This window comes from Uranotaenia lowii, chromosome 1 (genome assembly GCF_029784155.1).
Source record: "Uranotaenia lowii strain MFRU-FL chromosome 1, ASM2978415v1, whole genome shotgun sequence".
NCBI lineage: Eukaryota > Metazoa > Arthropoda > Insecta > Diptera > Culicidae > Uranotaenia > Uranotaenia lowii.
In genome coordinates, this window is record NC_073691.1 from 42,267,273 (window position 1) to 42,286,034 (window position 18,762).

The 18,762-nt window shown below is 38.9% G+C and overlaps 1 protein-coding gene across 2 annotated transcripts; it reads right to left on the reverse strand.

The window, feature by feature from the left end:
• Window positions 1–459: 459 nt before the first annotated feature.
• On the reverse strand, window positions 460–18,548 carry LOC129738776 (syntaxin-4). 2 transcript variants are annotated; one of them, XM_055730067.1, is made up of 6 exons: window positions 18,526–18,548; window positions 3,180–3,260; window positions 2,433–2,529; window positions 2,107–2,361; window positions 1,972–2,045; window positions 460–780 (listed from the first exon to the last, which is right to left on the reverse strand). In XM_055730067.1, the coding sequence occupies exons 1-6, from the start codon at window positions 18,526–18,528 to the stop codon at window positions 460–462; spliced, it is 831 nt and encodes a 276-aa protein (XP_055586042.1). In that variant the 5' UTR covers window positions 18,529–18,548. The 2 variants fall into 2 exon arrangements, with proteins under 2 accessions (XP_055586042.1, XP_055586041.1); XM_055730066.1 differs by lacking the exon at window positions 18,526–18,548 and adding an exon at window positions 14,010–14,480.
• Window positions 18,549–18,762: the final 214 nt, after the last annotated feature.

The window sequence follows — 18,762 nt, forward strand, 5'->3', positions numbered from 1 at the left end:
AAAATTTTCTGTTTTTCCTCTTATAACTCGGGTCTTTCTATTGAGATATAATGCAATCTGTGGGCCATAGAACAGGAAGCGGCTTGTTTTTGGGCACCAAAGAGATAAGATTCGACCGTGATGTATCTATAAGTTGAGGTAAAATACAAACATCAAGTTGAGATCAACAAATTAAGGAAAGGGGGTTTTCCCTCAACTTTTTTCTAAACCGTAAATATTATCGAGCTATGTAGATTATTGAGGGGCTCAAGTGTCTATGGGAGGTAAAATTATTTTACAGAAGCGAAAATATCATTCAAATAGCTCCACCAGACACGGGAAAATCAGTATCGAGGTAATAAAAAGGATTTCGTGAAATAAATACTTCCATAATCACTTTATTGGACCAGACTTGAACACTCTCTTGGAAATGCCTAAAAACCGCTAGTAAAATGCAGCTATGAAACACTTTTTTTTAAACTAAAAAACGATCATCAGCAGTATCAAAACCACCAGGGCAACGATAACCCAAATGAGCAGCCAGGTTTTCTTCTTCATCGCCTTTATTTTGTATTCCCGCGCCTTCTCAAGCTGATGGGCCCCGTGATCGGCATTCAGAAGCGCTTGTTGCGCATGATATTCGATGACCTGAACCAAACTTCCCTGCTCCATAACCAGCGTCGATATCCGCACAAATAGGTCCCGAATCTCGACCAGGGACTTCTCCAGCTGAACAAGCTGCGAATGGCGGGCCATAATGTCCCGCAGCTTTTGCCGTTCCCGTTCCGTTTCCTCTAGGATCTGAAAAAAATCAGAAAGTAAGTTTAATTTTAAAAACAATTTTAATCCTTGAAAATGACGTTGTTCAAAACTGAAACGTCAACTACGAAAATATATGTATGTAAAATTTAGACTGGTCAGAATCGGATCAAAAATGTATCAAATGGGTTTGGGTTCCTTTTGGGCGCAGTAGCAACTGTACAAATTTTGGTGGCTCTATGATTTGAAATGGACTGTAGCAAAAAAAAATTCAAAGTTTGTATGGAAATTTGTTTGGAAAAACTAACATTTTTGTGAATCAAAGAAATATTTTGATTGCTTTGATTCAGTTGCACCATTCAACCAAGTAGGCTCACAACACAATAGAGTGAACATTTTTGTTCAAAAATTACTAAAGCTTTACTGCTTCGCTTACCTTACATTCTTCAAGCTGCATCTTATTACTGAAGATTCAACGAACAACTTTGCTAGAGAACGAGAATCTCTGAGGTACGTCAATCAAAAGTTAAGATGATTTAAAAATTGAATAATTTAATTCATATTTTTTTCAAATGGCACCTCTGCACTGACTGTGGGAGAGGAGCCATTATACGTTAGAAGCTAGCCGGCGTATTTTTTCCATTTGTAGTATTTTTTTCGTCATCGGTTGGCTCGATTGATGTGAAAGTTGGTATAATGGTTGTTGTGAAAATTGGTATAACGGAGAAATGGGTTATACCAATTTTCACAACGGAAAAATCCGTTATAACCAATTTTCACAACAATCGAAACAACCGATGACACGAAAACACGCCAGCTAGCTTCCAACGTATGATGGCTCCTAACCCACATTCAATGCAGGGATGCCATTTGAAAAGATATGAAAAATATCAAATTAAATAATTCAATTTTGAAATCGTTATAACTTTTGATTGGCGTATCTTAGAGGTTCGTGGTATTGGACAAAGTTGTTCTTTGAATTTCCAGCAATAAGATATAGCTTGGAGAATTTGAGCTCAGTGCAAAAGTGAGGCTGTAGGATTTTTTGAATTAAAAATGTCATTCTTCCATACTAATTTCCATAAAAACATTGATTTTTTGCTACAGCCTCTTAGAGTCACCAAAATTTAAACAGTTGTTACTGGTTCCAGAAAGAAACCAAAGCCGTTTCATCCTCTTTTGGCCCGATTCTGAGCAGTCTAATGTGCATATACCGAGCCACTTTAAACTTACATTTCCCACAAAAGGTGAGACCTGATTGTTGGCCAACATCTGAGACGCCTCATCGTCCGTGATATTGCAATTCACTAAAATTGGTTAACAATTAAAGTTCTCAGTTTTCAATATTCGGCTTCTAAAAATTCTCACTAGCCATCGCTTCCATCTTCATCAGCTTTTTGATTTTTTCCTCATAATAGTTGACAAACTCCTCGTGCTCCCGGTACGCACTCAGATAGTCATCCTTGATCACCAGGAACTGGGTGTGCTTTATCCGGAACAGAACCGTGCCCCGTTTGTCCGTTTCCTGTTCCAGCTCATCCTGCAGCCGCTTGATCGAGGCGTAGATCTGCCGGCACAGGTCCAAACTTTGGTCCATCTTCTTTTCGACCTTCTCCCGGATGGCTGCAATTTATGAAGAATAAAAATCATTCTAAAAATAATTTCGGAAGTTTAAAAAAAAAACATAAAAATACCTTTATCATTGTAGTGAAAGGAAGGTGTGCCCACGGATTGCTGCATTTCTTCGATGTTTTTCCGAATGTTCCGGATCCATGAGGTGAGCTCTGAAAACTGATTGCATTAGCAGATGTGTTATTTAGGGAACGTATTTTATTTGCAACTATATACAAAATAGTTCATTCCTTTTCTATCAGTGCCCGATTTTCCCAATTAAAATTCTAGAAAAATAAACAAACAAAAAAAACGATTTCTGATAATTTAATTTGTTTTGTTTATCCGACTTTTTAATTTTTTTTTCTCATTTTATTTTTTATCTTTCTCCATCTTTAACATTTTGTCTGGGGTTGAGTTCAAAGGTGAATGGTTTTTTGAGGTTTTTTTTTCCTGTTATTTTAAATTTTAACCTATTCTTCCATATTCCAAAACTTTCAGATAGTTATTTCAAATTCTACCTCATAAATTAATGATTATAATTTTATTATTTTTTCAAATTTTCTTACATTTTTTTTTTTTCATTAATTTTTTTTTTGTTTTTTTTGCTTCGCATCTCTAGTATGTGTGATCCCTCGAGAAAACTATCGTTAATTATAATTGTTCACGGAGAAGTGGTACGTACTTTCGTTCCATTTACGTCGTCCAGTACTAGTTATGAATAATATCTTAAGTAAAGTCGACCTGTCCCACGCGCCTTTACTCAAGCCATAACCGGACTGTCAGTCTGTCATTCAGACCTGCCAAGAATTCGAAACGCCCGAACTCACCTGTTCAAGGTTACAGAAGATCTCCTCCTGTGACTTTGACGTAACCACATCCAAACTGACTTCGCTGGCATATTTCCGTTTCTGGAATAGTAGGAAGAAAGTAAACAGAGAGGGAAAAACCATTAACATGATTCGTCGTTTTCTCGATAATCGAGTGCTGTTCACGCTTCAGCAAATAAATATTTCCGCTCGAAACTAATGATTAACCTTTTAGCTATTCGTTGAGATAATTACGAATCACTTCGAATTGTACCCGCGCAAACGTGAAGCTCAAAGAAGATCTACCATACCTAATAAGGTACTAGATAATGCTACAAGTCACACAAATCGTTATCCGTTAGTTTAAATCGGTCGATTTGCGGTTTCCCTTTCGGATGTCAGCGTCATTTTGCAGCCTCCGGTTACAGCCACAATATACTAACTATGTATGTAACCAGCTAAGTACCTGCTACTAACTAAGTCGTTCGGACGAATGTAAGTAAGTCTGAACTTATTTAGAAGACTTGACGTGTTTTCCATCACAAGATCGTGCGAACAAGTTGGCTTTGGCTGGCTGGCGAGCTAGTTGACTGGCTTAACTAAGTAGCCTTGATGTACTTTTTGCACGTTTGTGACGATCTCGATCGACTTCAACTAAGCCAGTGGTGTACCAGAGAATTTGAAACTTGCGATCATCTCGATAAGAAAAATCTTCACATTTTGAATAATAGCTAAAATTTTTGAAATTATTCCCTAGTATTCAAGAATTGCACACTGGGGTGGCAAAAGATGTATGGGAAAAATTTTATCATCGGATTTCAAAAACATTTTGTTTATTGGTCAGTTTTTGGACATTGGACAAAATTTCAGCAGAAATAAACCGCTCAAGGTTTCGATTTTTGATCCTCAAAAATCACATAAAAGAAAAACAAAACAATGCAAAACAATACATTAAACAAGTTTTGAATCAAAAGAGACAAAAAAATGACAAAAATTATTCAGATTGCAAAATAAAAAAAAAATCACACAAAAATGGCAGAAATAACAGAGAAAAAAAAACATGACAGAAATAACTACAATTAAAAAGAAAATACCAAAATATCAAAAGTGACAAAAATTACAGAGAAAAATGATAAAAGTACATAAAATGTCAAAAATAACAAAAAGAAAGAAAATGGCAAAACAACAGAATTATAAAAATTGGCGAAAGTGATAAAAAACAAAAATTATCAAAGTGAAAAAATGACAAAACAAACAAATATGACAAAAATAATATAAATAACAAAGTGACAACAATGGCCAAAACAACCTACATGATTAAAATGAAAAAAAAATTAAACAAAATAAGAACATAAAACGAAAAAATTAGAAAAATATTCAAACTGCTAAAATGACACAGATGACAAAATGCAAAAAAGAATACCAGAGGAACACAAATAACAAAAAAAAAACCAAAAATGGAAAAAATAAACAAAATTGCAAAAAAAGAACAAAAAAGATAAAAAGAACCAAATAACAAAAAAAAACCAGAGTACAAAAATTGCAGAACGTGACAAAAGTGATAAAAATTATAAAATTAGAACAAAAGTGATACAAAAAATAGAACAAAATGAGAAATAGAACAAGAATTAAAAAAATGACAAAAGTGACAAAAATAATTTAAAAAAAACCAAAAATGACAAAAAGACACACATGACAAAAAAAAAATCAAAAAAAATTATACGGACAAAAATTACACAATTACAAAAATAGAAAGAACAAAAATGATAAAAATAGCAAGATAGAAAAATGAAAAAAATTGAAAATACGAGAAGATAACAAACATGACAAAAAGAACAAAAATGTCAACTAATCTAGATTCCTACCAGAATGTCGGGGGTTTAAACTGCTGCCTGATCGACTAGCGCACCACTTCCGAGAATTAACGGACTCCCTGGATTACGAAAGACCTGCGTCGCAGAACTAAAGACGGCGAAGTGATGTGCCCTTAGAAATCACTCTCAAATCCTCCCAAACTAAGGATGTATATCGTAGACTGAACTTCACTTATTAAAAAGCCAGTAAACGTTGTTACCAAAATTATCTTTTCCGATTACAACGAAACTTCAAGTCCAACCAAAGATCGTTCTGGAAGCATGTCAACGGTCAGCGGAATGAACCTGGTATTCCAACTCAAATGTTTCTTGATGGCAACACTGTGAACTCTGATTGCGGAATCAGTGATCTCTTTGCTCAAAAATTTTAGAGTACCTTTGCTACTGCTTCAACATGCCCAGAACATGTGGAGAGTGCTGTCAGGAATGTTTCGCCACTCGGCTTCTGCATAAGCACGATTGTTATAGAGGAAGCGGTCATATCTAAAGCAGCGGCAAAGCTCAAGAACTCCCTCTCTACAAGCCCGGACGGCATACCATCTACCTTTCTAAAATGAATAGTGCCTGTTTTACTGACTGCTGTGAGACTCATCTTTCAAGGTTCTCTTGACAGAGCCACCTACCATTCACTGTGGAAGGAAGCTTACATGTTTCCGGTTCATAAAAAAGGGGATCGGAGAGATAGCAACAACTATAGAGGAATCTTCGCTTTACGTGTAGTCTTCAAACTGTTCGAATTAGTCGTCATGGATCCGATTTTCTCGTATTGTAAGCAAAATGTTTTAATTGATCAGCACCGATTTGTGTCCAAACGCTCCACGACAACTAACCTGTTGACCTTCACCTTCTATATGCACGAAAGTTTTGCCGCTAAGTCTCAAATTGACGCGATTTATACCGATTTGTCTGCAGCATTTCATCAGGTGAAACACGATATTGCCATTGGTAAGCTTTGAAGCTTAGGATTCTGTAGGCCTTTACTTGGCTGGTTCCGTAGTTACTTAACTGGACGTAAATTGACAATTCGCTAAACAGACTCTCTCTCCAGCCAGTTTTCTGCCTCCTCCGGTGTACCCCAAGGTAGTCACCTAGGACCGATTATCGTCTTAAACTATTTTAACGATGTGCTCTCACTCCTTGACGGCCCGAAACTTTGTTATGTTGATGATCTTCAACTGTTCTACACCATAAACGGTAAGGACGATATTGATTTCTTGCAAAACTAGTTCAATCTATTCACACAGTGGTGCGACAACAACTACCTGCCTTTGAATCGCAATTTTTTACGAAGACGACAGCCTTTTTGCGCGGAGTACTTCTAAGGAGATGAGTCCATTGCGCGGGTGGACCACATCAATAAACTGGCGTAAATAATACTTGACCGTAAGCTGGAGTTCAAAACACTTACGAACTACGTCGTCGATAAAGCTTCAAAATGACTGGTAAAGGGGAAATTTTTTATTACATATTATTTTGAACTTTTTTCTTTCGATATTATTTTGTTACTTATTTTGGTATAGATGACGAATGCGTGTATGTCATAAAATGATTATTTCAAATAATTATCCAAAAATTAAAACACATTATCAATCTTATTAGAAAATCATGTTAAATGGCTATGGGTATTGAATATGGGTGCACGGTACCTCTTAAATTTTGTCGTAGTATATATATTCTAGCATCCATTCCTCTGAAGTTTTTCAACACGTTGCTTATGAGTTATACCTGATTTTGTAGGTTTCAAAGCATAGTTTTTCTATAAGTAGAGCCATTTACCATGTGTGCACGGATTCACCGCCATTCATCCAAAATCAATTTTTTGCGTGCTAAAGCTCAAGAATAAAGGCATAAATTCAAAAGAAAATTTGTGTTATATGTATAAAGGGAGATACGGTAAAAATTTGGTCAATATCAACATGACGTATTTCTTTCAATTTTGCATTTAAAAAACCTGAACACCCCTCATTTTGAAGGTGTTTGTGTGTAGAATGTTGCTCCTTTTTTAATTTTGGAATTCACTCTTCAGTTGTCAAAATGCCGTTCAAGGAAGAAGAGCAGCGTATCAAAATTTTGCTCGCGCATCGCGAAAATCCGAGCTACTCGCACGCAAAGCTGGCAAAATCGCTAAAAGTTGCCAAATCAACCGTTACAAATGTAATAAAAGTGTTTGGGGAACGTTTGTCGACCGCCAGGAAGTCTGGATCGGGGGGAAATCGAAAACCGGAAGCCGCTGAAACGGCAAAGAGAGTTGCCGGTAGTTTCAAGCGAAACCCTAACCTCTCTCTCCGAGATGTCGCAAATGAGCTGGGTGATCGTCTACAATCGTGCATCGAGCCAAAAAACGAGCCGGACTATCAACTTATAAGAAGGTAGTGACTCAAAACCGCGATGATAAACAAAATACGACGGCCAAAGCGCGATCCCGGAGGCTGTACACGACGATGCTGACGAAGTTTGACTGCGTGGTAAATGGACGACGAAACCTACGTCAAAGCCGACTACAAGCAGCTTCCAGGACAGGAGTTTTATACGGCAAAAGGAAGGGTAAAGGTAGCAGATATTTTCAAGCACATGAAACTGTCAAAGTTCGCGAAGAAATATCTGGTTTGGCAAGCCATCTGAACCTGTGGCTTGAAAGGCAGCATTTTCATAGCTTCCGGGACTGTCAGCCAAGAAATTTACGTGAAAGAGTGTTTGAATAAACGTCTGCTGCCTTTCCTGAAGAAACACGGTTGTTCCGTACTGTTTTTCCCGGATTTGGCCTCTTGCCATTACGGTAAAAAGGCCATGGAGTGGTACGCCGCCAACAACGTGCAGGTGGTTCCCAAGGACAAGAACCCTCCCAACACTTCAGAGCTCCGCCCAATTGAGAAATACTGGGCTATTGTAAAGCGGATCCAAAAGAAGACCAAAAAAACTGCTAAGGACGAGCAGCAGTTCAAGGCAAACTGGCTTTCTGCGGCGAAGAAGGTGGACAAGGGGGCTGTACAAAATCTGATGGCAGGGGTTAAGCGTAAGGCCCGGCAATTCGGATTTGGAAAAGCGGAAGCCTAACTGAATATTTTTCCTGAATTTTATACTAATTAAACTTAAAAAAGAAATTTAATATGATTTTTTAAATAAACGATTTCACTTCTTTACACGCGTTTTCCCTTGACCAAATTTTGACCGTATCACCCTTTAGCCGAAAGTCTGCATCACGCCTCGCAGTTTATGTTCGTTGAGCAGCGCTATTTCAAACATGTGACGGAATTCTGCATCGCGTCATTCTTTCTATGTGGAAGTCTGCATCGCGCCTATATTCATCAAGTCACACATTTTCAACAACAGGACGGAAGTCTTCATCACGTCGTTCTTTCTAGGCGGAAGTCTGCATCGCGCCAACTGACTGGTAGAAGTCAGAATTCAATCATCCAATTAAACCAGGTGGAAGTCTACATCGCGCCTCACTATTATTCTTTGAGCCACATATTCGACGGAAGTCTAAATCACGTCGTTTTTTCTAAACGGAAGTCTGCATCGCGCCAACTAACTGGTAGAAGTCATATATCAATCATCCAATTAAATTATGTGTAAGTCTACATCACGCCTCGCTATTCACACTTTTCAAGTGGTTCCAAATTGAAAATTCCAACGGAAGTGCTCATCACGTCAGATCAAACTTTTTTTCAATGGTATAAAATCAGTTTTAAGGGTTAAGGATTGGGGATTTGAAATTTTTTGTTTTATTTTTATACTTCTAGAAAAAGTCTTTGTCATGCCAATCATTCCCATGCGTGCGAATCGAGTGTGGGACCTCGTACTGTGTCCTACAGCGATAAGGCCTTTGAAGTCGAAGTGGTTGTGTTCTGTATCAAACAGGACGAACATGGTCGAGATGTCAAACACAAGGCGAGGTTGGTCGTGAAGGGGTATCTGCAGCGCGCAGGTATTGACTATGAAGACACGTATGCTCCGGTGGCCAGGTTGTCGACGATCCGTACAGTACTTGCTGTGGCTGTGCAGTACCAGTTCCATGTCCACCAGATGGACGTGAAGACGGCCTTTCTGTATGGAGATATAGTTGAAGATATCTACATAGAAGTTCCCCAAGGTTTCAAGACGAAACCGAATGCTGTGTGCAAATTACGAAAGTCGTTGTATGGTCTCAAGCAGTCGCCAAGCTGTTGGAACGACAGGTTCAACAATTAAATGCTGAAGATGGATTTCCGTAGGTCGAAACACGATTCCTGCCTTTACACACGATACACTGAAGGAGATGAAATGTATGACATTCTGTACGTTGATGATCTGCTACTCATGGCAAGGAAAATTGAAACGCTCGTGATTTTCAAGAGACAGCTATCAGATGCATTCAGCAAGACGGATTGCGGCGAAGTGGATCATTTCCTTGGGATCAAGCTGGTCTACGATCGAAACGTCGAAAAATTTTTGGATCGCTTCGGCATGAGTGAGTGCAATCCAGTTAAAACACCGATGGAAAAAGGTTTGCAGCTCCAGCGCAAGGGTTTACCTACCAAGAAGCCGTATCGACAACTACTCGGAAGCATAATGTACACTATGCTTTGTATTCGTCCAGATATTTGCTACCCTGTTGGATATCTAGGTCGTTTCCAACAGGCACCCTGTGAGGAACATTGGAGCTGCTTGAAGAGGCTCACCAGGTTCCTGAAAGGCACAACGAAAACAAGCTTGATATTTCGTCGAAATGAAAACGCTCAACCTCTGGTGGGTTTCGCCGATGCGGACTGGGCGTCTGATGTTGAAGCCCGGAAGTCGGTAAGCGGATTTATTTTCAAAGCTTTTGGCTCCACAGTTTCTTGGTCAATCAAAAAGCAAGCTACTGTGGCATTATCCTCCAGTGAATCCGAATACGTTGCTCTAAGTTCTGCTGCTTTTGATGCGATTTGGTTGGCCGGACTCCTGGCTGATTTGGAAGTCAAGGAATTGAAACTACCGGTAACTATCTACGAGGACAATAAAGGATGCATTGGTATGGCGAAGAACCTAGACACGAAGCGGACTAAGCATATTGATATCCGCCATCATTTTCTGCGGGATCACGTTGCGAATGGTACTCTGAAAATTGAATCAACAACTACTCATGATCAATTGGCAGATCTCCTTACCAAGGCGTTGGATATAACACGTTTCCATTTCCTGAGTCGAAGATTAGGTCTCACCGATTGAGAGAGGGTGTAATCGAAGAAGCCTATTAAGAGCGATCGGTGTTATCAAAGGAATCTTTTTTAAGACTGTCAGCGTTTTTGTTCATTCTACCAATAAACTTCATTGAAACTAGACACGTTTACAATTATTCCTCAAGATACCATAAAAAAACCCCGTTAGATTGCTCGGCCAGTAGAGCCCGAGGTTTAATATTTGGTCCTTCCCACCGGCAGGTAAAACCCGTCAGATTGCTCGGCCAACAGAGTCCGAGGTTTAATAAAACTGTTTGAATTAGTAGCCTTGGATCCTATTTTCACGTCTTGCAAACATTACATCTCCAACACCTTTTCTAGACAGTTCTCTGCCTCCTCCGGTGTGCCCCAAGGCAGCCATCTAGGACCGATTATTTTCCTAATTTATTTCAACGACGTGTTTTCATTCCTCGAAACCCCCTAAACCCTTAACTTTGCTATGCTGATGACTTTAAACTGTTTTACACCATAAACGACCACGACGAACTAAATTTTCGGCAATGTCAGTTCAAGCTCATCGCTAATTGGCGCGAAATAACCTGCCTGCCATTAAACCGCAGTAAATGTGTAGTCATTAGCTTTTCTCGTAAGCGGTAGCCGATAATTGTGAAGTACTTCCTTGGAGACGAGCCCAGTGCACGTGTGAACCACATTAGGGGGCATCCATAAATTACGTAACGCTCCTAGAGGGGGGAGGGAAATCCTTAAAATGTGTATTGAATATCCGTAAAATAACCGTTTGAAAACCGATAATTAGGTACATTTACCCCCATGAACTCAATTCAACCTTAAGACGGAAATTTTACTATTTTTTCTCAATTGGTTTATAAAATGCAATTTTGATTATTTCGACGACGGCGGGGAGTAATTATCAGCGTTACGTAATTTTCATAGGGGGGTACGTCTAAGCGTTACGATTTGTGACATACGGGGGGGAGGGGGTAAAAAAGTGCATTTTTGCGTTACGTAATTTATGGATGCCGCCTTAACGATCTTTGCGTTATCCTAGATCAGCGCCTGGAATTCAGGGCACACACCAAATATTTACGTATAATTGACAAAGCATCCAGGAGTCTCGGTTTAATTTTAAGAATTGCGAAGGACTTCGAGGAAGTGTATTGTGTGAAAAGCCTATATTGCAGCATTGTTCATTCCATCCTTGAATACGCATCAGCTGTCTAGTGCCCCTGCTACCAGAACGGTGTCGATCGGCTCAAAGCTATCCAGCGGTTTTCCTTGCAATACGCCCCTTGTTGACACTTGAACTGGCAAGACCCCATTCGCTTGCCAGCTACGAAAATCGTTAGACATTTATATCCTTCAAGCCCGCTAGCTTTACCGCTTATGCGTCGCCGATCTCCTAACATCGTGAATCGACAGTCCCACGCTAGGCTGGATGCTATTCTACTTAGTGTACGACCCCGTGCAATGAAATCGTTCAACCGGTTTTCCGAACATTTTAACTTCGACTTTTCGAGGGACGTTTTCCGAGGAAAATGTTGAGATTTGTCTCATCGTAGTAATCGATGGGATAAATATCAACATACCTACACAGAATTAATAAACAATTAGATATGTAACCATAGGGATGGTTTTTCTATAAAAAGGATGTTAAGATAGAAAATAAAATATTCCTAGTTCTATCACCAACCTCTCTCCTCTCCACTGCCCAAAGTGCTTCCAACAACAGGTTATGGGCCCAGCACTAGTGAATCGCTAGGAATTAAAAGTGGCAAGAAGAGCCAGCGCCGAAGGAAAGACAACGAGCCGAAGCCCGGAAGGACAACGAACCAGGAACCATTGGAAGGTCATCGAGGCAGGAACCAGAGCCACTGGAAGATCGTAGGTGCAGAGCCATATGGAGGTCGTTGAGCCGGGGTCACTGGAAGGTCGGCGAGCCAGAGACCGTGGAAGGTTGTCGGACCAGGACCCAACTGAAAGATCATCGAATCGGGAAGCCAGGTGGTGGTCGACAAGCTAGGAAACTCGGGAGATCGTCGGACAAGTGCCATGGAAGGTGCCGTGGAATTTCGCTGGGCTGAGACAACAAAGAAGTCGTCGGGCCAGATTCACTGTTAGGTCGTCGTACCAAAGCCATGGAAGATTGGCGGGCCGGTATCATGGAACGTCGTTAAGTCAGGATCCAGGTGGTGGTCGTCGAACCAGGAATCACTGGTGGACTTGCGAGCGGGGTACTACGGAAGTCACCAAGCCGGTGCCATGGATCGGACCGAAAAGCAAAGCTTCGAGCCGCAGCAAGGGAGTCGAGACCATGCAGATGGAGGTCGTCGGATCAGGGCTCATTAAAGGGAAGGAACAAGAGGCAATTGGAAGGTCGCCGTACCTGGAGGCCTGTTGGAGGTCGTCGAGCCAGGAATCATGGAAGATCGACGGGCTGGAGCCACTGCACTGGTAGATCGTCGTGCCGGAGACCAGAAGTAAGGTCGTCGAGCTACAACAAGGGTGAGAGCGTCGTGCAATGAAGGCGACGAAAGAGGTCCGGTACGTGCGTTGAAGAGCAGCCCCATCTTCAGGAGGAGTCGCCGATGGCAGTAAGGAGGCTGCGAATGTGTATGTTAAGGAGGAGTGTTGAGATTTGTCTCATCGTAGTAATCGATGGGATAAATGACAACATACCTACACATAATTAATAAACAATTAGATATGTAACCATAGAGATGGTTTTACTATGAAAAGGAAGTTAAGATAGAAGATAAAGTATTCCAAGTTCTACCACCAACCAGAACAAGCCCAAAGTGCTTCCAACAACAAAAAAGTGATAAAGGCCTTTGAGAACCCCTTGGTGAGACTTAAATGTTTTGGTTTTAATTTAATTAATCAATTTAATCATACCAAAAGCTAAGATGACAGATATAAAGACAAACTCCTAGTCTAGCGGCCGGCATCCAAACAGTAGGTTGAGGAGGTAGAAGGCTTCAAACTACAAGGTAGCAAAATGAGCTCGCTTGTTTAAATTAGATTACGATTGATGTAGAAACCTGTTGATCCAAGTCTGTATTTTCTACTGCTGGACTACGTATGTATCATTCAGAGCTTTTAACAAGGATTCCGAATTCAAATTTATGAACTCAGATTAAGATGTTAGAACCCAGGAATAAATACAGTCACATTTATTTGTATTCGGGTTCGATATTCGGAATTCAAGAATCACAGTTAAGAATTCAAAACTCAAAACTCGTAAATTGTCTTCCAATTTTCAAAAATGAATGCTGTTATGTTCCTAGATTAATAATCGAAACTTCAGATCTTCAGCAACTTTGTAACATTTGTATTCTAAGTTCAGCCTCCAGTTTAACGGTACATCCCCCTTCAGCATCATCTTCCGTTGCGGCAATAAAATGTTTCCGAGTAATTCAACAACAAATGTAGGTAGGTACTTCACACTAACGGACAGGGGGTAACACCACACTAATTTTTCGCTATTTCACTTTTCCACCGCGCGAAATGAATGACATTGCTGGGCTGCAATTCAACTTCAATCGGACACATTTATATGTAGGAGCTACAGTAATCCCAACAACGGCTCACCGGGGAAGTTCCAATTCAATGAAGTGCAGCAAAAAGAATTGGTCCGTTGAACTGCCACTGACTGACTTGCTGCTGTTGATTCCGAATAATTGACTCTAATTGGCCACACCAATAATACCTTTTAATAGAGAGGAGCAGGAGATAGTTTGCCCATACACTTTTGTTTGACGGTTTGTTCGAGAACCCTTAAGAATTGATTGAGACTGACGACGACGCTGATCACTTACACTTTTGAGCTCGTTCAGCCGATCCTTGACCATTGTGAAGCTTTTTCTGTGAACTTTTCTTTATCGTTTGTTAACACACTTTATCGGTAATTTAAACTAATTTAGAACGAATTTTATATAACTCGTCATTCTTCTACCGGCTTCCTCCTGTATGAAGTCATCCACATTGGATCTTCATCGATTTGACGCAAATTGGTAACGTTCGGTAAAAAAAGCGACCGCCAAACCCTTTTGGCGAAAAATAATCTTATCAATCGGGTTTCACGATAAAACACACACACTAGGTTGACAGTTTTGCCGAGGTACTTTACTCATTAATCAACGTTTCTCCATCAAATTCTCGCGTACACCGCGCTCGCGCTTGATTAAATTCGGCCTCGAGGACACCGACACGGACAAGGGGTTGATAACAATCCGAGAATCTGTTAAGCTATCTGGTCTGAATTGTATGAAACCCCGTTCAGCTATAGCTCCAGTGAAACACTGAATGAACGAGAATTTTTCAAATTTTGCGATTCAACGGCCTGGCGTCGCGGCGCGGCGTACCGACTCAGCTGAGTAAAGAGAGCTTCGGTCGACGATGAATGGATCGCCAAATTAGTTGATGGAGGTGTGCTGCGCTGGCTGCCGTCTTCATATCTACTACACCTAAGGCCTACCTCCTCAAATTACTCCAGTTGCCCGCCCCCGGCTTATCATCATGACCGACCGATTTGGGCTTTACGTCAAAAACAGGGAATATCCTCAAAAGTGAACAGTAAGGTGCAGGCATTAATCAACACGGAGGGTTTGGTTAAGGGAAGCCAAGTTTCATAAAATTCCACATAAATCATGGTTAAAAAACCTACATTACCCTGCCTAAAAATAGCATTTTATTCATAATTCTCATTCAAACTCATTATAAAACCAGGTAATCTTGAAGAATATCATCTAGGAATCAATTAACTTGGAAATTTGAAAAACTTGTCAGGCTTTGACCACGTTTTACGCTGGGTCCATAACCGCTTGAGAGTTCAATGAAAAACGTCTGATCTGATCTGATCGAAGTCTGAAGGACAAGTGAAAATTTGTTTTCTCACTTTTTTATATCCAAGGTGTGTATATATAGGAGGTATTATCGTATATAAAATTCCCGATTCAGCCGTTTTGGCCTTTTGCCTTAGCAACTGCACAACTCATGGAGTTTGTTTACCAACAAACCACAGAAAACCTGAGCAAATAATGTTATGTTTGTAAACAAACTCATTGAGAGCCCCGCTCATTCCTCGTCTACTCACTGTGAAAGTCGGAGAACCTCGTGTTTCTAAAAACCTTGGTTATATCTATGGCTACTTGGCTATGGTAGCCAAGGATATCCAATTATCCTAGACTACTTATCTTCAACGAAAAATCAAGGAAAATCGATAGATAAAGGGTAGATTGACTTAAATATTATTATCATTACTTTTTATTTCTCAGTTAAAGTCCTAGAAGAAGAAAAATCTAAAAAATTTGTCTATAACTCTACAGTCATTGTATACTTCATGACGAAAATTTCTATTTTATAGACAAAATCTTTGTCTCGTGTCTTTCTTACCAGGCAATTATCGGATAAACATAAGCTATTGGATAAATTTATGTTATATCGTGCTAAACAATATTCACGATTCATTTAGATGATAAACTTGTGTTTTTGAACTCAAGGTATCAATTGAACCCATAGATAAAATTTTAGAAAACTTTCTCGAAAAAAAAGTTAAGAGTTGAGAGTTCTGAAATTATGATATAATGAAGTTCATATTATCCTCCAACGATTGATATATTGGAATAAATAATTTTTATTGTAACTTTTCATGTTTGAAACATTTGAAAACGATGAAAAAAGACCTTTAAGTCACATTTTCTTTTTTCGTTTTTTTTTTAATTTCTATAATTAATAACTCGAATTAGGCCGGAGCAAATATCGACTTCATCAACTTCTGAATGAAAAATCTAAAATAAATTGCAAAGTGTTCAAAAGCACCGTCTACATTACCAAATATTTTCCAAACTATTTTGTAGTCTTTTTCATGTTGCGACTTTCAAGAGTTATTAAAGAAATTATGACAATAAATTTCTATTTTTGCATTGAAAACTAACAATTTTCGAAAAACTTCACCCACATATTCAGGTAGAGCGCGCTTCTAACATCGTCGTTGCAAATGTTACTTTATTAAAGTACACTATACCTAAAATCTCTCTTTAAATACACTGGAAGATTCAATTTAAAGTTATAATTCAGTGAATTTCTTCATTTCAAGTGGCTTATGTACATTTCATTTGTCCCTCACTAAAGTTTTAAGTGAGCATGTCGATATGCACTTGGGTTTTGAATGACAGACACTAGAATTCAGTAGAAACACTAGAAAAATGAGTAAGTATCATAAAAACAAATAAATACTGGAAACTGAAATATTTTTATTATTGTTTGCAGAAAAAAGTAATCGAAATGTCCTGTTTGAGTAGAAAACGGATGTTTTAAGTCTAAAGTTTTACTTGGACCCAATTGGTACAAAATACTGGTATTTTTTCAATAAATAAATTGTTTTGAATAAAGTTGATTTATTATTGAAATTTCTCCTAAAAATGACCTTTGCTTAAAAAAATGACCTGAGCATATACTTAGAATTCACTTCGCAGTTCACTTAAAACTCACAACGCCGATCACTTTAAATTCACTTGATCGCTCTCTCAAGTGAATTTCACTTGACAGTCACTTAAAATTTCCATTAAATTACAAATGGACAAAATTCACTCCAGTCGTCACTTACATTTTAAATGAAAATTATTTTCAGTGTAGACAAAAAAAATCAGCTCAATCGGACTTGATGTAGGGGTCAAAACGATCAACGTTTCGATTTTGTTTACCCTCAAAAAAGGGGGCCCCAAGAAAATCGAAAGAATTGAAATTTTAACGTTTAGGTACACCAAATGACTTAAAAATGCATAAATCGTCCAAATCTGGTGTTAACTCGAAAAAAAGTTGAGACCAAAAATCGACTTCCTAGGACATCGTTTTTCGGAAAATGAATCACACCTTGCTCCAATCCACATTTTAAACAATTCCATGTTTATGAAGAATCTTATAAGCTTGATTTTTCTCTAAGGTAGTTCATTGATTTGCCACAAGGGTGATTCTTTTTTTTAATTGTTTTTTTTTTATCAGAAACATGAAACAGATTTTTCGTTCCAAATGTTGGTTTGGAAATTACATGTGCAAGCTAAATCCAAAATCAAAACATAACATGACTAAAAAGACAAAATGAAATTAATTTGAGAAAAAATCGAAAAGATCCCAAATTTGAATAAAACTGACAAAATGGTGGAGATAGACAGGCATTAGTGCGCCAATACAAAAAGCTTGATAGATTTTGAAATTTTAGGCTAGAGGGCATGTTGATGAAAAGCTCTCATGAATTGTAACGCCTTTTCTCTATACCAGCTACCTATAGAGTTGTTTTTGACATTTCTTACGCACACTTGCTGAGCGTGTACAGATGAGACGGGACAATTAACCTCAAAAACTCACGGTACAAAAAACGGGCAGCCGGCCGACGCACATGGTTGTTTTGAGGTTGATTGTCCCAAAACTTAAAAGTGTTGGTGAAACAACCAGCATAATATCACGAACACTACCAGCGGCAAATAGGACTATGCATGAAAAACCAAATTTCCATGTATAGAGCTGTTTTTGACATTTCTTACGTACACTTGCTGAGCGTGTACAGATGAGACGGGACAATTAACCTCAAAAACTCTCGGTACAAAAAACGGGTAGCCGGTCGACGCACAGGGGGGAGGGGGGGGCGAGCATGCCATAAACGTTTGAATATCTTTCAGTTTTGGCAACACGCTTAACTGCGTCAAAAATGAACGAATTTTACTCAATTTTTGCTTACCATTTCTTTGGAACTGTGAAATTATAATTTAAAAAAAATTCAATATAAAAATTTGAATCACCAATTTGTGAAATCTAAGTTCAAGTTGGCAAATAGCTCAAACAAGATCAAATTTGATAAAAAGAATAGAAAAGCATTCGAAACAATCCAGACGACTCGGACTGTGACCCACAAGACGAAAAAAAATCTAAATCTAGCTCGGTTTTTAATGGTCCAGATTCGGGATTCCCAGAAAAGTAGCTGATTCACTTTCAAGTTGTGCAGAATATATTTATCCCACGCACAAACATAGGTATTCCAATCATGAAGCTTGACCAAAACGTCGAACGGTGGGAATCTCCATTAAATTTCCATTGAAATTACCACAACCACGCATTCGATGAAGTTGGCAAATGAGGCGCCGTTCAAACTAGTTTTTTTTCTGTTCCAGTTTCGCGAGTTTATGTTTCCTATTTTTTTTTTTTTTTTTTTTAAGGAATTTAACAGCAAGCTGTCATTCTTCCCAACAACCCATATGTTTCCTATGAGTTTAATGGAAAGGGATGAATCATCCTAAGGAATGAAAACCCGGAAAAAAGCGAAGAGATGAACGTACATACCATGCTTTGGAAAAAACCTGCGTGGGCTCATAAATATTATAGGCATAATTTGATCTGACCGAGTCAACTCGTCACCAGAAGTGAACTATCAAACTGTTTGGAGAATTCCGAATCGAAATCGAGAAAACTGGAACCTGAAAACTGAAAAAGGATCTTTGGAAAACAGATCTTGTAGGTATAAGTTTACTGACCTTGATGCAACTTTTTGATTCCACAAATTCAGTTCCTCCAAAACTT